Raw genomic sequence first — 20,470 nt, forward strand, 5'->3', positions numbered from 1 at the left:
GCGGCTAACGGGCTTCAGGCGGCTGGGAGGAAGAAAGTCTGGCCAGAGGGAAGAGTTTTTCCTTTTTTATTTTTATTTTTTATGAGCTGTAAATGGGAATACTTGTAAATAAGGGTCATTCTGAAATCCCAGCCTCGTGGGCTGTGTTTCCAAGGACGCTGGCAGGCTGCCGTGCTGTGGGGCCCTGGTGCTCAACGCCAGCTCTGTGGGCAGGCCTTTCTGTCGCATTACCCTCACATGTTTATAAGACTCTACCTTTTTCTCTGATCACATCTTTAAATATGCATCTCTAGGGTTTCACCAAAATCTGGTTTGTAAGCATGAGTTAGTAAGTTTGTTTGTCTTTAAGATAGCTACATCTAAAAAGAGACTAAGATTAAATGAGTCTTCCTGGCACCTCTGAGAACATCCCTGAGCCTCGCTCGTCGTGGGCACCCTGGGGAAATACAGAGCAGAACACACAGCCCTGCCGGCCCGTCATCAGTGCTCAGTGCTGACCCAGCCTGGGCAGAGCCGATCTCGCGGGAGATGGCCGAGATCTGGTCCTGGGCCGCCCAAGTGGGAGCGGTAGCACGTGGCCATGTCTGCCTCCGTTAGAGCGCACTCTGATCTCCAGTGGTCAGTTTAACTCGGTGTCCTCTAAAGCAAAACGTGGAGGTGGTCCCTGTCGTGAGCCTTGGGGACCGCCTGGGAAAGGAACGCCGTTGATAACATGAGCAGTATGATTATTTACAAGCGGCCGGTGACCTGCCGTTTGTCACGGTTCTGGAGGTGTTTACTGTACACTGCGTGCGGTCAGGAACTGTCTTTTCTCGTCAGTTCGGTTCACTGGTGGAACCCAGGCATAGAAGTCAGCTTACAATATAGTAAGCCCATTATTTATTCAGTAAGTAATTAGTAAATGAAACCAATATCTACTGAACACGTGACATGCTAAGGACTGTGATTATTGATAAAGCAGGATCCCTTAAAATACCTTTCTTTCTATAAAGTGAGGTTAATTTTTTTTTTTCAAGAATCGCACATAAATTTTGGAAAGATCTGCCCAGTTTTGTTCTCTGTTATTATAATGTAGTTATAGTTAAAGCCAAATCACAGAACTCTGATAATGAGATGAAAGAACTCCAAACCAGTGTTATGTTTGGTAGTAACAACTCTGATTTCACAGCTCCAATAGTCACCACTCCTGACAGAGCACAGACACATCTAAACATTAAGATAGTATTGAAATGTGACCTAAGGCCCCTTGTTATTTTGTGTCACTGCTTTTCAATGTCAACGTTTTTATTGCCTAAGGCCACAACTAATTTTCCTAATTTTTTTTCTAAAATAGCACAGTAATCCATCAAATTGATATCCAAATTTTTCATCTAATATTTCTTTATTCTCAGACATTTAAATTATTTACATTATAAACAACACTGACATAAACATTTTTCTACTTAAAGTCTTTTTTTTAAAGATTTTATTTATTGGTTTTATAGAGAAGTATGGGGAAGAACAAGAAGTATCAACTCATAGTTGCAACACACTAGTTGTTCATTGCTTGTTGTGTGTACCTTGAATGGGCAAGCCTGGGGTTTTGAACCAGCAATGTCAGCATTCTAGACTGACACTCTATCCACTGCGCCACCACAGGCCAAGCTAAAGCCTTCTTTATATTAGGTTACTTTCTTAGATAAATATCCAGGAAAGTCATTACCCAGCTAAAAAGCATAACTATGTTTTATGGATAACAAATGAAGCATGTTTTCAAATAGTTGACTAAAATGCGTCTGCAGGTTTTCAGTACAAACAATGTGTGAGAATATTTCCCACCACAAGAACAAAATTTGTAACTATAAAGCAGGGGTCCCCAAACTTTTTATACAGGGCCAGTTCACTGTCCCTCAGACCTTTGGAGGGCCACCACATACAGTGCTCCTCTCACTGACCACCAATGAAAGAGGTGCCCCTTCCGGAAGTGCAGCGGGGGGGGGGCAGATAAATGGCCTCAGGGGGCCGCATGCGGCCCGTGGGCCGTAGTTTGGGGACGCTTGCTATAAAGGATGTTAACTAGGTTTACTCTAGTGATCATTTTGCAATAGATACAAATATCCAATTGTTGTATTTGTATACCTAAAACTGTTAATAATGTTATATGTTCATTATACCCCTGTAAAAAATGGAAGCACAGCTAATTTTACTACATTGTTACCAGCAATGGGTATTGTTACTGTTTCTAATAAGGTGATATCTTGTTTTCTTTTTGTATAACTAGCAAGGATGACCACTCTTTGATAACCTGGTTTTCTCCCCTGTTTTCTCCTGGCACTTAATACTGTCAGCTAATTCAGGGTCCTTGCAAGGTCCTCAGACCCCACAGTCAACTGGCAGCAATTCAATGGCCGAGGTTCCCGGTGACCTGAAGCCACCGACTCCAGCCTCCACCCCTCATGGACAGATGACCCCGATGCAAGGTGGGAGGTATGTTGAAAGAGCTGTGTGAGCCATACAAACTCAGGCTTATCTATCTTAACTTTCTGGAGCAAACTTATAAAGAAGAGAAACGATGTTCCCTTGTGAGTTTTCAGATGCTGATTACTGCTAGTTTTCTTCCTGTCACTTATTTCAGATTTCAGGACTAGCATGCTTTCTGAGTAAGTGTTTAGAGGTAGCAACTCCTGCCCTGTCATTAAACATTCATTTTTCTCACCCTCAGAAGCAGTACAGTCAGCGTGCACGACCCTTTCTCAGACGCGAGTGATTCATCGTTCCCGAAACGGAACTCCATGACTCCGAGTGCCCCTTACCAGCAAGGCCTGAGCATGCCCGACATGATGGGCAGGGTGCCCTATGAGCCCAACAAGGACCCCTTTGGTGGCATGAGGAAAGGTAAATGCAGGGGACCCCTGTGCCAGCTTGGCCTGCAGGACACTCTCCAGTCTGCCGTCCCACAACCAAGTCACTTACGTATTCAAGACACATTTGAGTGCCAACACCCCATTTACTGAACTTCTCTCCTCGGAGAAAGTACTTAGCATCTCTGTGCCATGGTTTCCTCATCTAGAAATGGGGTAATAATAGGACCTGTCTAAAGGGTGTCATGAGTATTGAGTTAATGCACATAAAGACCACAGAAGGATGATGGGCACAACAACAAATGTCCTCTGAATGCTGACGCGTCACACACTGGTCACAGCACGGGCTGAGCCTGGGGCAGGGCCCTGGAAGGGTGGAAGCAAACCAGACCCACCGCCTTGTGGAGTTGACGGTCTCTTGGGAGGAACCAACAGAAGGGATGTTAAACCACAAAGTAGATACATTCTCTGTACTGTTGCATTTCAGACTTCTCTGTTACATAAAGCAAGATAATCTATACTTTTTTCTTTCAAGCTTCAGAGCCGCTTATTCCAAGAAAAGATTTTGCAGAACATGCAATAAATCCATAAACTCAGAAATCCAAAAGCTTTGTGGATGTTAGGGGGTAGCTATTTTTCTTAGCGGTAGGCGATGTTAGAAAGAACATTTTGTTAGGACTGTTGTTGGTCATATCACATTTTTAGACTCTGAAAACGTGACAGTAATAACACGGAAGAGTAATTAGTAGTATTTAGAGTCTGGCTTCAGAAGTTCTCGTGAAGCGTCCCAGTAGCCTGCCCACATGCGGCGTAGACAGCAAGAGCTGTGTTCATCTGGGTGGCCCGTGCCTAGGAATGTGCTCCTGCAGAGGCCGCGGTGGGTGATGGCAGGGAGGGTTCCCGGGAGGGAGGGTTCCCCCGCCAGGCTCGGGGTCGCTGTGTCACTCGTTTCCATCGGCCCTGTGAGTGACAGCTGCGCAGAGGGCGGTTCCTTCTCACGGTGCCTGTGCCCTCAGCTCCCCGCCGCCCTGTAATACTGTACGCTCAGTACCAAATGAGAGCAGTCAACAGAAGCCCTCAGGAGACAGCATTTTTTGCCTCCTGACCCCTGGTCCAGTCAAGTTTCCCATTCCTCAGTCCACCTTGTTCTCAGTGAACTTGGCGGCACTCCGATTTTTTTGTCTTTAATTTATTTAACTACCAGTATCAGTGGGAACCCTGCTCTTTGTCCTTGTTGCCCCTCAGAGAGGAGGGACAGTGGATAAAAGAGCCCATTCTGAGATTCGGGGCCCTTGTAGCCTGGGCCCCGCTTGTCTGCCTGTCACGGTGTCTGTTTCTCAGACAGTCCTGGGTGGGTGAGGTGGATCTTTGCTCCACGTGGTGGCAGCTGGGACCCTGGGGCTGCTGTCGTCCTCTGGAAGCCTGATGAAGAACTCCAGGGAGCTGGGGGGTCACTTGAGTGGCTGGCGCCCTCTGGCAGCCGTGCTGGGAATGCAGCCGGCTGGGAGGCTCCACCACAGGGCCTTGCCACAGGTTTCTGCACACTGCACTGCTTGACACTGTCTGGGTCTCAGGAAGGGGCCCCCGGGGCGACAAGTGCCTGCAAGCCTCTGCTTCTTCATGTGTGCCATTGGCCCGCTGGGCAGAGCCCAGTCTCATTGTGGCAGGGGACTTCAGTGGCTGTGGCTACCTGGCACATGCTTCTGTAGGGAGCGCCAAAGGACAGCCTGCAGTAGCAGCTATTGGCAAAGGCAGAGCAATTTAATACCCTTAATGTGAGGGTGTGAGAGTGCATGTGCCCTCCGTCTCGTACTAGCAATGATTATAACTAGTCATTTTAATATTCGTCAATCCAACTGGGAGGGAAAAAGGCCTTGTGATTGTTTTAACTTGGATTTCTTTAATTTTTAGCAGGGCTATGCATCTTTTCATGTATTTATCAGCCATTTATTTTTCTTGTTCTGTGAATATACATTTATGTGTTTGCCCATATTTTAATTTGATTGTCTCTTTTCTTACTGATTTTTAAGAACTCTTTGTATATTGGAGAATTAAGCTGTTTACCTTTAATTTTCCCCCTTAATTTCTGTCTGTCTCTCTTTTTACATCTATAAAATAGAAAATGACTTCAAAATTGGTTCTAATGAGGGTTGGTGGAGATCAAATAAGATATAGTATGTGATATCTCATTGCAACTCAAACTTTTTTTATTTTTTTTTATTTTTTTACAGAGAGAGAGAGAGGGATAGATAGGGACAGACAGACAGGAACGGAGAGAGATGAGAAGCATCAATCATCAGTTTTTCCTTGCAACACCTTAGTTGTTCATTGATTGCTTTCTCATATGTGCCTTGACCGTGGGTCTTCAGCAGACCGAGTGACCCCTTGCTCAAGCCAGCGACTTTGGGTCCAAGCTGGTGAGCCTTGCTCAAACCAGATGAGCCCGCGCTCAAGCTGGTGACCTCGAGGTCTCGAACCTGGGTCCTCGGCATCCCAGTCCGACGTTCTATCCACTGTGCCACCGCCTGATCAGGCCCAGTGCAAACTTTCTACCAGTATTAGGCATTCTTATTTGTACTTCTAACAAAATTATCAGCTTTTAATCAACTTTGCCTCATATAAGATAAAAGTAACCTTCATAGGATAAAAAAGGTAGTAGTACTACATGTCAATTAAGATTTACATTAAAATATTTAATTTGCCTACAGGCTGGTTTCGACTTGACCCAATTTCCTTCAGGCTCTGAGCTGATGCTAATTTGCATATTCGACCTAATTGCCACTCTGCCCCCTGATAGAAATGTGTGTCTCTTTCGTTCTTGAGCTCCCCGGTGACCTTCTTTATCCTTATTTTGGAGTCAGTGGGTGGGTGTTGTCAAGGTTTCGCCCTTTTCCCCCATCAGCGAAGGGGATGACTTTCTGTGTGTATTTCCTCTCCTCACCAGCCTCGTTTTATAGACAAGGACATGAGCTCGGGAGTGTACCAGCCTGCCGAGGGCCTGGACTATGTTCCTTTTCAATACTCCGCATAACAAGTTACCACAAACTTAGCAGCTTAGAAACAGTGTGAATCTGTGGTCTCAGCTCAGGGGCTTGCACAGCGGACGGCAGTGTCGGCGGGGACGAGCGGGACGAGCTGTCCTCGGAGCCGGGGCTCCTCCTCTCGCCCATTCAGGCTGTCGGCAGTCTGGGCTCCTTGCAGTGATGGGACGAGGTGTCTTGTTGACAGTCCCTGGGGGTCCTCTCAGCCCCCAGAGTGTGCCACCCTTTGTAATACGGTGGGTGCTGCTTCTGGACCAGCGGGAGGGCATCTCTGACTTGGTCTGTCTCGGACCGCTAGACACAGATTTTAAAGATGCACTTGGACAGTCTCTTTGGTTAACTGACAGTCAGCTGATGAGTAACTTGACTTACATCTGTGAATCCCTTTGGCCATGTGAGGTAACAGTCATGGGAGATGGGAGCAGCGTCCCATCATTTTCAGGGTTCTGCCCACACTCGAGGGCCCATGAGGGGCATTTACGTGAGGTGGGGGAGTGGGGGAGGATGAATGGCGCCCTCTTAGGGTTCCGCCCCGTAAGGCTCATCTTAACTATAGACCTCAGCCTCTCACTCACGTAAGTCCGTCAGGTTAAGGATAAGAGAGATCGCCAGGTCAAGGGTAACAAATAACTAGAAGGCGGCTGTGGCTTTTGAAAAGGCTTCACGTGCTCTGTCATTTGCAATACGCAGTGCCTGGAGGCAGCGAGCCCTTCTTGACGCAAGGGCAGATGCCCGCAAGCAGCATGCAGGACATGTACGGCCAGAGCCCCTCGGGAGCCATGTCCGGCCTGGGCATGGGGCAGCGGCAGCAGTTCCCTTACGGGGCCACCTACGACCGGAGGTGAGTGCTTCCCAAGGGGACGGGACGGGGCTCCCCCCACCCCCAGCGCGTGCCCCTGCGCCCGCCCGGGCAGCCTGGGACAGCACAGAGTCCCCTGTCCCGCTGGGTCAAGGCTGCGAGTGGTCGGCAGCTGCCTGCAGCGGACTACACCGGAGAGGTCCTTGTCTCAGCTGCCAAGCCAGGCCAACTGTGCTGTGAGCGAGAGCCCAGCAGCCAAGTGAGGGCCGGGCTGGGCCGGGCCACCATGGCCAGAACTGCTCCTGTCACAGCGGACGGTCCCACTTAACTCCGGTCCCCCGGCACGGAGGTGCTCTCTGCCCCCACGCTCAGACTGACCCGCCCCCGTCCATGTGTGGCTGACCTGTGACCTGCAGGGACTCTGGGTATCAGCATAGCCTCTACTCCTGCCAGCACCGACCCTAAGGAGAGGTCTGTCTGTGGCGGTGTTGTGTCCCCGCCCCCCCCCCCCCAGGCCGTCCGCAGGTCGGGGTCGTGGGGCGGTTTGGGAAGGCTCTTCCAGACACTTTCTTGAGATGCTTCCCCTCTTCCCAGTGAGCACTGCCACAGAAGGGGGCACATAGCCCCTTAATGGCCATCTGTAAGGGGCACACCACCAGCTTCATGGTGGGCTTTTCAGGGCCACCTCCTGATGGGGCTCTCTGGCCTGGCCCTGACGTCCCTCTGATAGGAGTCACTGCAGTGACTTCCTAAAAGGTGCTATGGGTAGACCGCTCTTTGTGAGCAGACCCCGCACCTGCAGCCCCCCATATATCCCGCACCTGCACCCCTCACCTGCGGCCCCCACACTCCCACACACACCTGCACCCCTCACCTGCAGCCCCCACACTCCCACACACACCTGCGGCTCCCACACACACCTGCGGCCCCCACACTCCCACACACACCTGCACCCCTCACCTGCAGCCCCCACACTCCCACACACACCTGCGGCTCCCACACACACCTGCGGCTCCCACACACACCTGCGGCCCCCGCGCTCCCACACACACCTGAGCCCCTCACCTGCGGCCCCCACACTCCCACACACACCTGAGCCCCTCACCTGCAGCCCCCACGCTCCCACACACACCTGAGCCCCTCACCTGCAGCCCCCACGCTCCCACACACACCTGAGCCCCTCACCTGCGGCCCCCACGCTCCCACACACACCTGCGCCCCTCACCTGCGGCCCCCACGCTCCCACACACACCTGCGCCCCTCACCTGCGGCCCCCACACTCCCACACACACCTGCGCCCCTCACCTGCGGCCCCCACGCTCCCACACACACCTGCGCCCCTCACCTGTGGCCCCCACGCTCCCACACACACCTGAGCCCCTCACCTGCGGCCCCCACGCTCCCACACACACTTATGCCCCCCACAATCCCACACACACCTGTGCCCCTCACCTGCGGCCCCCACACTCCCACACACACCTATGCCCCCCACGCTCCCACACACACCTGTGCCCCTCACCTGCGGCCCCCACACTCCCACACACACCTATGCCCCCCACAATCCCACACACACCTGTGGCCCCCACACTCCCACACACACCTGTGGCCCCCACACTCCCACACACACCTGCGTCCCTCACCTGCAGCCCCCACACTCCCACAGACACCTGCGACTCAGATTAATACTTGTGCAGAAGCCCCTCCTCTGATCGGGATGGCCTTTACCTCCCTGAGAGGCGTGCTCAGACGCATAATCCTGGTGGTTTTTAGAGGAAAGAAACCAGAGGTACAATCAAATGCCCTTTTTCTAGCGGTAGCCACATTGGCGTGACCTGGGGTGGGTCGCAGCAGCCCCTGTCAGGAGCCCGCATGCCAAGTCACGGGGACAGTGAAGTAGGAAAGACAGGTCCCTGCTTTAACATAAAGGGGAAAGTTTGCCTCTGGTCCTTGAGATTACGGAGCCCTCGTGTGGTCAAGGTGTATGATACTTCCCAAAAGTAACTTAAAAGTCTATAAACTAGTAGTTCTTACCCTGGGGAAGTGGAGTATTTATTTATAAAGTCTGCATTAATCGCTTAACCATTGTGTAATATCTAATGTACTGAATGAAGGCTATTGCTTAGATTTTATTTCTGAGGGTCTTGGAGCACTGGGTGTGTGTGTGTGTGTGTGTGTGTGCTGAGATCAGGAGAACAGTTGTCCTGGGACATACATTCATAAAAGAACTGACACAAATATACTTTTCTTCTAGAATGCTTCCTAGAATGTTGTGTGGCCTGGGTTTACAAGTCATTTTGCCTCTGCTGCGTTAGAGAGAGGGGTTTACCTCATTGCTAAGTTTTTTTCTTCTGAAAAGTGTTACTTGCTAGCTTAAATTTTATCCGTGTCAGTTATTTTTTCCTCCTAACTATAGCTTCCTTGGAGATGCTGGTGTCGTTAGCGGAACTCCCACTGTGTGTTTCCCTGCGATACCGTCGAAGTCCGTTTGTTTTCTTTCTCATTCTCTCTCACTGGCAGTTGAGGAATATATCCAAGCTGAATGTTCTTTTTCTTGCAAGAGCAGTATACTGACTAAGCCAGTTAAATATTTTTAATTTCACATCTACTGGGCTTTTTAAACATTTTTATGGTATTTATAATTTCTCAGTATAATAGCAATTGAAAAAATAAATGAATCGCTCATTCTCATTTTAAGATTTAATAGGAATACATGTAAATCATTCCTGTTTTTCTTTTCTGTGACCTTTTAGGATTATAGGAGTTTGAGATTTTGAGCACCAGTGTCCCTACAATTATTAGCTAAGTCAGTATCACTTGGATTAGTTTTGAAGTATTCCTCCAAAACCTGAACATTTTCTATCCCTAATGAGAACATAAGAAGCCGACCTATTTTCAGTCATCATAGGTCCATGTCCTGGCACAACCAGAAATGCCACTTGGAGTCTTAGTTCCCCAAGCCGAAGTCCCAGTGCCACCGCTGGTACCATCACGGGTGGGTGGGGCCTGTCCTCAGGGCGCAGGGCGCTGGCCGACTCCTCGCCCCTCTCAACCAGGAGCTGGCCCAGGCCCAGAATGGGCGTTCCTGTCCCTTTACCTGAAGTTCAGGGCTGCTGCTAGTTGGCTGCCTCTGTCTGTGCTTGGTGTGCCAGCAAGCGGAGGAAGGAGAAGCTGTCGGGTGTCGCGTTTCAGGAAGTGGTCTGTTCTGTTCCTCACTCTGCCTAAATGCAGTCTCCCCTGAACGCCCCACTCCAGGCATGAAGCCTACGGGCAGCAGTACCCGGGCCAGGGCCCGCCCTCAGGACAGCCGCCGTATGGAGGACACCAGCCGGGCCTGTACCCGCAGCAGCCGGTGAGTGGGTGCGGGCGCCTCTCTGCTCTCCGGGAGCACTCAGCCTGTTGCTGCTCGAGGGGTGTGGGACGAAAAACAGAAGCAGCAGCGTTGATTGCATCGTTACAGTGTATTCCTTTATGCTAGAAAATAGTGTCGGGATGGTGAGGTCTGCAAATTAAAAACAGCTCTCCTCACATGGAATCCCAAAACTCATATAACATGTGTTGTACGAAGTTGAGGACATTCGCCCACGTAAATAATAACAAGCCCAACTTAATGTATTTTAAGCGTGTCTGTTGGGTGTACTGTCACACCAAATGCCATTTTAGAACAGAAATTTGTCAATATGTTTTGAAGAGGACATGTATTAAAAAACAACTTGAAATAGTATATACTAAGTGAAAATTAACTGGCTTTTTAAAAATCAGATATTAACGCCTGTGTGTTTGGACTGTGGGAGAGGCCAGCCTGGTCCCAGGGCCGTCGCCACTGAGGTGCTCAGCTGGGCAAACCTCACCTGAACCTCGGGACTTTCTCACACGGAGACTGGACGCTGTGCTGTGGCTTCTCACACACAGGAGTGCCAGTTCCAAACGGTGTTAAGGCCTAAGACCTCATGTGACATAGAGGGGGTTTTAAGCGTGTTATGTAGGGTGGATTGCGTTATTAAACAGTTTTCTGTATTATATCTTAAACAGTTTTCTGTAATTGTACCTTAAACAGTTGTCACACATCAGCATGTCCCTCATTTCCATCAGGAGGTGCCTTCCCTGATCAGGGGCCAGTCCCCACCATGTCCCCAGAGGAGAGCTTAGTCACAGGGGCTGCGTCCAGCCTTGTCCTCAGAGGCCAGGCCCGGCGGGGCTCTCGGGGGGAGTCTGCCCTGAACGAGGTGGCAGTTGAGGGGAGGGCCAGGCAGCCTGGGTACAGGGTGGCCCGGGCACCATGGGACCCGGATCCTGTGTGGAGGCTTCTCTGTCGCGTCCGGCCTAAGGCGCCTGTTTCATCAGGAACTCTCAGGTTCCTCAGAATGCTCAGTCCACCCAGGTGAGATTTCTGTCCTCGACTGCTGGGGTCACTTTAGTGTCACTCCTATCCCTGTTCCCACTGCCTGTGTGGTAATCACTAGAGCCATGACCCCAGTGTGGCAGCCCTGGAAATACCAGGACAGGAGGCATCCCCCCCCACACAGAAAACTTCAAGCCCATGAAGATAAATTTGGAAAGCCCTCTCAGTGAACTGGCATGGTGTTATATAATCCTGAAGTATGACCATAAGTTGTGAGTCCTTAGTTGTTACAGCAGCTTCCCGTCTCCGTCTCAGAGTGGACACCCCCAGGGTAGTAACTCTTCTGCATAGTCTAAGTGGGTGGTCGTCCTGTGGCCGCCCTCAGCGTGATGGGTCTCTCTGTGGATTTCAGAACTACAAGCGGCACATGGACGGCATGTACGGGCCTCCGGCCAAGCGCCACGAGGGGGACATGTACAACATGCAGTACGGCGGCCAGCAGCAGGAGATGTACAACCAGTACGGGGGCGCCTACTCCGGGCCGGACCGCAGGCCTGTGCCGGGCCAGTACCCGTACCCCTACAGCAGAGAGAGGCTGCAGGGCCCGGGCCAGATGCAGCCGCACGGGCTCCCGCCCCAGATGATGGGCGGCCCCATGCAGTCGTCGTCCGGCGAGGGGCCCCAGCAGGGCATGTGGGCAGCCCGGAACGAGATGCCTTACCCCTACCAGAACAGGCAGGGCCCCGGCGGCCCCGCGCAGGCCCCGCCCTACCCCGGCCTGAGCCGCACCGATGACATGATGGTACCCGATCAAAGGATCAACCACGAGAGCCAGTGGCCTTCCCACGTCAGCCAGCGTCAGCCTTACCTGTCCTCGTCCGCCTCCATGCAGCCCATCACGCGCCCGCCCCCATCGTCCTACCAGACGCCGCCGTCCCTGCCCAACCACATCTCCAGAGCGCCCAGCCCCGCCTCCTTCCCGCGCTCCCTCGAGAGCCGCATGTCCCCCAGCAAGTCGCCCTTCCTGCCCTCCATGAAGATGCAGAAGGTCATGCCCAGCGTCCCCACGCCCCAGGTCACGGGGCCGCCGCCCCAGCCACCCCCCGTCCGCAGGGAGATCACCTTCCCGCCCGGCTCGGTGGAGGCCTCGCAGCCGGTCCTGAAGCAGAGGCGGAAGATGACCTCGAAGGACATCGGTAAGCGTTCCCGGGGCACTGCTCCTGCAGGGGAGTCACTCACTGTGTCTAGAATTTTCATTCTCGCTCAGAGGTATTTCCCATCATCCCAGAGGTGGGGCGTTCTTGTGAGTACACCCTGTCATGTTTCTCGAAGGAGCAATAACTGATAATAATTTGCTTACCTGAATTAAGCATTTCCATAGAAGGGCGTGAATTGAAATGGTCCTTTTACCCATGAGTGTTATTGGTGTGAGAAACCAAGGAGCCCTCGGTGACTGTGGACTGCGTGTGGGCCTTAACCAAGGTTTGACCCCAACCAGGGGCTCAATCCCTGCAGCGCATGCTCAGTAGGACAGCTGCGCGGCTGGTGCAATGCTGCGGTGGCCTGAGAGAAAGCCACTCTGTCGCTCCAGGGACAGCACGCTCCCAGGGAGTGTCCCTGGGAGAAAGTGGGAGCCTGACCATGGTGGCAAATCGATGGCGGGGTCTGCTGTGACCTGTGGGGCTAATGTGACCCGGACAGCAGTTAGACGCGGGCCAGGGCCACCCCACCTCAACACAGGTGTTACCGTTTCTCCTGTTTGGGACATTCTGAGTACTAATTAGGTGCCTGGACTCTCTGGGAGTATACACAGCTTTTCTGCATTAGTTTTGAAATGCTTTTAATGGAGCAAAGAGAACTAAAGATCTTGATTATATAAAAAAAATTATTTTCAAAAATCTCAAAATCACTTAACATGAAGTCATTTGAAGTGATTAGAAAAATATTAAAGAAATTAAAGATAGTTTTGATTATTGGACATTAAGGAGATACAGCGAGGGGGAAATAAACGGGGTATTACAGAGAAGGGGGTGCTAGAGGTGAGCAAGAGATATAGACACCGAGCGCCTCGTATTATATATGGAAATACATGTAAAAACATGCACATGGACGTGTGTGTGTACACATTTACATAAATGCATGTAGAGTTTTATAAAATTTCTTAGTATACATGACACCAGTATTTGTCTGTAGTCTAGGGAAATTTACGTTCTTCATTCTAAAAAGAAAGCTTGCTTTTTCTGTTATAAAAGTACTATGTGCTTGGCCCTGGCCAGTTGGCTCAGCGGTAGAGCGTCGGCCTGGCGTGCGGGGGACCCGGGTTCGATTCCCCGCCAGGGCACACAGGAGAAGCGCCCATTTGCTTCTCCACCCCCACCCCCTCCTTCCTCTCTGTCTCTCTCTTCCCCTCCCGCAGCCAAGGTTCCACTGGAGCAAAGATGGCCCGGGTGCTGGGGATGGCTCCTTGGCCTCTGCCCCAGGCGCTAGAGTGGCTCTGGTCGCGGCAGAGCGACGCCCCGGAGGGGCAGAGCATCGCCCCCTGGTGGGCAGAGCGTCGCCCCTGGTGGGCGTGCTGGGTGGATCCTGGTCAGGCGCATGCGGGAGTCTGTCTGACTGTCTCTCCCCAGCTTCAGAAAAATACAGAAAAAAAAAAAAAGTACTATGTGCTTATCCAAGAAAAGTTGAAAAGTAGGTGACATTCAGAGGAAGGCGGACCCCGTGCCGCCCCCTCCCCGCCCCCCCCCGATGGGGCTGTGGCTGGCATTCGGGTCGGCCGCCGTGGGGAGTGCCAGCTGCACGGCCCGCTCCCGCCGTTGCTGAGACGGCTCCCGCTGAAAGTCAGACACCTCCTGGCCCCAGCTTCTGGCAGATCTTGCAGACGTTGTATCTGATCACTCTGTCTTCTTCAGCTGCAGGGCAGGGAGAACAGGACACCCTCTGGTTCCCGTGCCTTGGCTCAGGACAAGCTCTAAAAAATAGGAACCGTCAGATTGCTGGTCCTTGTCAGCAGCACATTCTGAGGGACAGAGCTCAGAAGTGGACGAGGGTGGTGGGGAAACCAAGGCTTTCTATCTGAGAGGTGCTGTTTGGGGGTTAACTTTTGCTTATATTCTCCGCACCTGTCAGCCTTCCGAAGGTGCCCCCTGGAGATGTGTGTGAATGGAGCAGGCAGAAGAACACGTAGCAGTGTTTGGTTTGACTCAGTTATTGCAGCTCTGGGGTATCAGGCTGCTTGGGGGTGCGGGCAGTGCCTGGAGATGGGCCGAGCCACCGCCACCCGAGCGGTTGTGGGTTCCCGTTCACCCAGCAGAGCACACAGAGCTCAAAGACCACAGTTTCTTGGTACGGCCATCGCCTCATTTAAAATCTGGAAAGGATTGTGTTAAACACTGATTTAAAATCAGTACTTACCACCCCACTTCTTTTTCCTTATTCTTTGATGGTTTTCTATTCTTTCGTGCGTGGAGTTAATATCAATTATATGCTTGTTCTTTCCCCGTTTTTAGTTACTCCGGAGGCATGGCGCGTGATGATGTCCCTGAAGTCAGGTCTCTTGGCGGAAAGCACTTGGGCTTTGGACACGATTAACATTCTCCTGTACGATGACAGCACTGTCGCCACGTTCAATCTCTCCCAGGTGAGCCGGCAGCCCGGTGGCGGGTCGGGCGGGCCAGGATGAGGAGATGAGGGGGTGCTCAGTGCCAGTGGTCGCCCCTGACGCCCGTATCTGCAACATCAGTCAGCGCAGGTTGTCTGAGAGTTCAGTCTGGAGTAACGGTTCATTTCAGTCTCTATATAAATTTACACATACCTATATTTCATGAGAAAACTGTGACTGTGTGTGTATGTGTGATATATGATAGTAGTAAAATTAAATTGCTGTCTAGGATGAGTATTAGCAGCCCAATGGGAATTAACCCGACTGTCACATAGTTATGTCTGTGGTCAGTGTTGGAAATGCAGTTGGTTACAATGGAGCATCAATTACTCCTTTCCAAGGGGACATCACGCCTTCCTTTTAATTAAAAAGAAAGAAAGAAATCTAAAGGTAAAGGTAAAAGGTAAATTTTATATTTAGAAGATAAATAATGCACCGTTGAACCGGGAACGACACGAGGTTGGGTGTACCCCCACAAAGCTGAAAGTGTGCACATGATTCCCCCCCCCCCCGCATACATAAGTTGTTCCTCGGTCTCCACAGAGGATTGGTTCCAGGAACCACCTCCCCCCCACACCCCCTTCGTGAATATCGAGACCTACAGATGTTCAAGCCCCTTGTATTGTATAAAACGGCATAGATCAACACATGCAGTCAGCCCTCCGCACCTGCAGATTGAAGACAATTCTGAGTATAAATGGCCCTTTCAGTTCAGCCCGTGTTGTTCAAGGGTCAACTGTATGTACAAGTAGAGAAAACAGCTTAATGAATCCCCGTGTACCCATCATTCAGCTGAAATAGTCGTGGGCTCGGGGCCAGGCTTGGTTCCGGCGGCATTCCCCCCAAACCTGCCTCTCTCCAGGTCATCGTGAAGCCAGCCCTTCAAAGCCTGCCACTTGGGATGAGCTGACACCCTCCTCTCAGCGCTGGGTAGGGAATACTGCCAGTCCCACAGCCAGCAGAGAGGAGGGAGCTGGGGACTAGGAAATGCCCGAGAGTCAGCTGGCTACAGACTTTTAAAGAAATCTTTAGAAACAACGAGAAAAGGTTCTTTTCCCCGCTGAGTGTGCACAATTCTGCTGTTCTTGAAGAGAAGCCCAAGCATCTCATTCCTTCCTTCCGTTGAATTAGGGCCGGAATCTCCCACTTGCTAGCTCTTCTCTCATTTAAGTCTTCATTAGAGCCCTGAAAGGCAGTTTTTCAGTTGATAGGAAATATATTAATAAGGTCATAAACATTACATGAAGTCTATTTCAGCTGACAATAAGTATTTCAAAAAAACATGTCCCTCGTTTGCTAGAATACTTAACTTATCCTCACGTTAAGTGAAGGGCAGTGTATCACACCTCTTCATCGCGGAGCAGCTGTGCCGCTTCCCGGTCCCGTTGCCCTGGAAATAAGGAACGTGGAGGGGGGGACACACCCGGCCTCTGCTGGAAAAACTGTGCCTGTGGACCCTGAAGGGTCCTTTCCGGCTGCTCCTTGGGTCTCAGGAAGCGGGCAGCTGGCTAGGCAATGGGCTGCTTTCCGTACATCATCACTGAGAAACCCTTTACTACCTAACCGACCCTCTACCGTCCCAAACATGCCGGAGTGGACCCTGGGGGAGGGCGCTGAGCGGTCACCCATCAGGGCGTGTGTCGGTTGTCGTGGTGCAAACGTGCTCAAAAGGAAACAGAGCTGGTCCTCGTCCTGGCCTGTGGCTTTCAGCCAACATGTAAAATTGCATTCTGTGAACATTCTAATCCATGTATCGGAGGCTCAATTGATTTGTTTTTAATTTTCTCCATTTATGAGCTACTACATTGCTGAAATTATCTTCTCCCAAAGATCTGTGGAGAACGTAAATTAGAGTGACCTATAGTACCTGAGACAAAAATAACCATAAAGTTTAATAATAATAACCATAAAAATCCAGGCAGGCAACGTCTCAGACAAATAATAGGAAAAAACAGACTCACTTTCCCGCTCTTCCAATAATGAATGCATTGTATCTAAATCAGAAAAAAGTAAAAATAAAAGGTAAAGAGCAAAGCGCTCCCTCAGTGATAATCTTAGAAATACAAAAATAACAGGTACGTTTTCACATCGACAGTGTAGGAAAGTGAGCGGGAAATAAGAAACACAGCCAATGCTGGTTTGGCTGATAATAAATATTCAGGAAGATACTCCTGACTGGTCTTAGCTGCTTTTCCTTGGCCCAGCCGGAAATGAAGTAAGACGTGTGACAGTCATCCCAGACATGTGGCTAGCTGTCAGGACTTGCGGCCCCTCGGTCCTCTCGATGTTATGACATTTGTACCTGTTCTTGCTCTTTCTCTCTCCGCTCCAGCTGTCCGGCTTCCTGGAACTTTTAGTAGAGTACTTTAGAAAATGCCTGATTGACATTTTTGGAATTCTCATGGAGTATGAAGTGGGGGACCCCAGCCAAAAAGCACTTGATCACGACGCCGTGAAGAAAGACGACAGCCAGGCCTTGGCGGACGACTCTGGGAAGGAGGAGGAGGAGGAGGCCGAGTGTCTGGAGGAGGAGGAGGAGGAGGAGGAGGAAGAGGAGGAGGAGGAGGACGAGCGGGGTGACGGCGGGGCGGCAGAGGCCGAGGAGAAGAGCGGCGCGGGCGCGGGCGCGACCCCTCCCAACGCCGCCGCGGACCCCAAGGAGAGGCCCAGGCAAGCCAGCAAGTTCGACAAGCTGCCAATCAAGATCGTCAAGAAGAACAACCTGTTTGTGGTCGACCGGTCCGACAGGCTGGGCCGCGTGCAGGAGTTCAGCAGCGGGCTGCTGCACTGGCAGCTCGGCGGCGGGGACACCACGGAGCACATCCAGACTCACTTTGAGAGCAAGATGGAGATTCCTCCGCGCAGGCGCCCTCCGCCGGCGCTGAGCTCCGCGGGGCGAAAGAAAGAGCCGGAGGGGAAAGGGGACTCGGAAGAGCAGCAGGAGAAGAGCATCATCGCCACCATCGACGACGTGCTGTCTGCTCGGCCGGGGGCGCTGCCCGAGGACGCGAACCCCGGAGCGCAGCCCGAGAGCAGCAAGTTCCCCTTCGGGATCCACCAGGCCAAGAGCCACCGGAACATCAAGCTGCTGGAGGACGAGCCGCGGAGCCGGGACGAGACGCCGCTGTGCACCATCGCGCACTGGCAGGACTCCCTGGCCAGGCGCTGCATCTGCGTGTCCAACATTGTCCGCAGCTTGTCCTTTGTGCCTGGCAACGACGCCGAAATGTCCAAACACCCAGGCTTGGTGCTGATTCTGGGAAAGCTGATCCTCCTCCACCACGAGCACCCCGAGAGAAAGCGAGCACCGCAGACCTACGAGAAGGAGGACGACGAGGACAAGGGGGTGGCCTGCAGCAAGGACGAGTGGTGGTGGGACTGCCTCGAGGTCTTGCGGGACAACACGCTGGTCACCTTAGCCAACATTTCCGGGCAGCTAGACTTGTCTGCTTACACGGAAAGCATCTGCTTGCCAATTTTGGATGGCTTGCTGCACTGGATGGTGTGCCCGTCTGCAGAGGCACAAGACCCCTTTCCAACGGTGGGACCCAACTCTGTCCTGTCGCCCCAGAGACTCGTGCTGGAGACCCTCTGTAAACTCAGTATCCAGGACAACAATGTGGACCTGATCTTGGCCACGCCTCCATTTAGTCGTCAGGAGAAATTCTATGCTACGTTAGTTAGGTACGTGGGGGATCGCAAAAACCCAGTCTGTCGAGAAATGTCCATGGCGCTTTTATCGAACCTTGCCCAAGGGGACACGCTGGCAGCAAGGGCCATAGCTGTGCAAAAAGGAAGCATTGGAAACTTGATAAGCTTCCTCGAGGATGGGGTCACGATGGCCCAGTATCAGCAGAGCCAGCACAACCTCATGCACATGCAGCCTCCGCCTCTAGAGCCACCGAGCGTGGACATGATGTGCAGGGCGGCCAAGGCTCTGCTGGCCATGGCCAGGGTGGACGAGAACCGCTCGGAGTTCCTGCTGCACGAGGGCCGCCTGCTGGACATCTCTATCTCGGCCGTCCTGAACTCTCTGGTCGCGTCTGTCATCTGTGATGTACTCTTTCAGATCGGGCAGTTATGACATCAGTGAGCAGGCCGCATGTGTGAGTGAAGACTAGAGGCTCCCGTATAACTGGCTGTTTTCTGTTCTCGTTCATTCAGCGTAGGAAGAAGGAAAAGAAAATCTTTGCTCCTCTGCCCCATTCACCATTTACCAATTGGGAATTAAATAATGAATTCGAACAGTTTCGAAATTAATATTTGCTATCTGTGTGTTTAAGTGCATCTGTTTGGGGGTTTTTTTATTTCGTTTTTTTGTTTGTTTGTTTTTTAACCAAAGTTGCTGTCTAGTGCATTCAAAGGTCACTTTTTGTTTTTCCACAGATTTTCTTTTTCTGTTCTTTCTTTTCCATGTTGTATTGCATTTGGGGGGAGGAGGGGAAGCAAATTGACTAAAGAAAAAAGTTGTAGCAAAAGATGCTAAGATGGGAAATTTTCACCACACCGAGGCAAAAAGGTGAAAAATTATCACTATATCCCAGGCGTGCTATTCTTCAGATAGTGAAATGAAATCTACATCCCATCGCCCAAAGCTTCTGTGCAATAGAAACTTCTAGAGATGTAGGTATAGGGGCTCCAGGAGGTGTGTCAGTTGGTAGTCAGACTATGAAGTGATTCTGGTTTCTCCGCAGGAAAATGGTTCCATTAGGCTAGGAGCAAAAATAATGTTTTCTTTTTTAAGTTAAGATTGACAATACGTACCTGCCAACGATCAATGGAAATTGCTTCCTCACCACTACCTGTCTGTCTGTCTTTGACCTTCCACATGACAGTTCTTCACAATTCCTTTAATCATTTTTTAAATATTTTTTTTACTGCCTATGGGCTGTGATGTATATAGAAGTTGTACATTAAACATACCCTCATTTTTTTCTTTTCTTTTCTCCTTTTTTTTTAGTACAAAGTTTTTAGTTCCTTTTTCATGATGTGATAACTACGAAGTGATGGTAGATTTTAAATAATTTTTATTTTTATTTTATATATTTTTTCATTAGGGCCATATCTCCAAAAAAAGAAAAAAAAGAAAGAAAAAATACAAAAAACAAAAACACACAAAAAAAGAGGGTAATGTACAAGTTTCTGTATGTATAAAGTCATGCTCTATTTCGGGAGAGCAGCCGATCGCAGTTTGCTTCATGAATCAAGGTGTGGAAATGGTTGCATATGGATTGATTTAGAGAAACGGTTACCAGTACAGACAAAAAAAAAATACAATTCAAAGGAAGATACACAACTTCAAAGATTTTTCAGTGACAAAAATCCACATTTGTATTTCAAGATAATGTAGTTTAAAAAAAAGAAAAAAATCTTGATGTAAATTCCTCCTTTTCCTCTGGCTTAATGAATATCATTTATTCAGTATAAAATCTTTATATGTTCCACATGTTAAGAATAAATGTACATTAAATCTTGTTAAGCACTGTGATGGGTGTTATTGAATACTGTTCTAGTTTCCTTGAAGTGGTTTCCTAGTAACTAGGTTATTTATAAGATAGGGGAAATACAGCCGTGTTCTAACCTAGTCCCTCGTATCCAAACCGTGAGGTTGGGAGGAACTGTTGAGGGTTACCTACTTTAGGGTGGGGAGCGACAGTTTGACTTTCTCAAGGTATTTAGCTGATTAGCCTTTGTTTGAAGCAATCAACTCTAAGGACATGGAAGTATGAAAATATTCAGGATATATGGGAGGTAGCTGCTAGCCCCTGAGGTGAGGCCCACGAGCTCACTGGC

The 20,470-nt window shown here is 50.5% G+C and overlaps 1 protein-coding gene across 4 annotated transcripts in view; it reads left to right on the forward strand.

Annotated features, from left to right (window-relative positions):
- ARID1B (AT-rich interaction domain 1B) overlaps positions 1-20,162 on the forward strand; it is a 429,020-nt gene extending 408,858 nt beyond the window's left edge. For all 4 annotated transcript variants that reach the window (XM_066248340.1, XM_066248338.1, XM_066248342.1 and 1 more), the window contains 7 exons: positions 2,328-2,466; positions 2,702-2,874; positions 6,572-6,722; positions 9,933-10,029; positions 11,432-12,215; positions 14,526-14,656; positions 17,010-20,162. In XM_066248340.1, the coding sequence (XP_066104437.1) occupies positions 2,328-2,466; positions 2,702-2,874; positions 6,572-6,722; positions 9,933-10,029; positions 11,432-12,215; positions 14,526-14,656; positions 17,010-18,761 (3,227 nt within the window). In that variant the 3' untranslated portion in view covers positions 18,762-20,162. The remainder of the gene's footprint in view (positions 1-2,327; positions 2,467-2,701; positions 2,875-6,571; positions 6,723-9,932; positions 10,030-11,431; positions 12,216-14,525; positions 14,657-17,009) is intronic.
- The last annotated feature ends 308 nt before the right edge of the window (positions 20,163-20,470 follow it).

This window comes from Saccopteryx bilineata, chromosome 12 (genome assembly GCF_036850765.1).
Source record: "Saccopteryx bilineata isolate mSacBil1 chromosome 12, mSacBil1_pri_phased_curated, whole genome shotgun sequence".
In the NCBI taxonomy this organism is placed as follows: Eukaryota; Metazoa; Chordata; class Mammalia; order Chiroptera; family Emballonuridae; genus Saccopteryx; species Saccopteryx bilineata.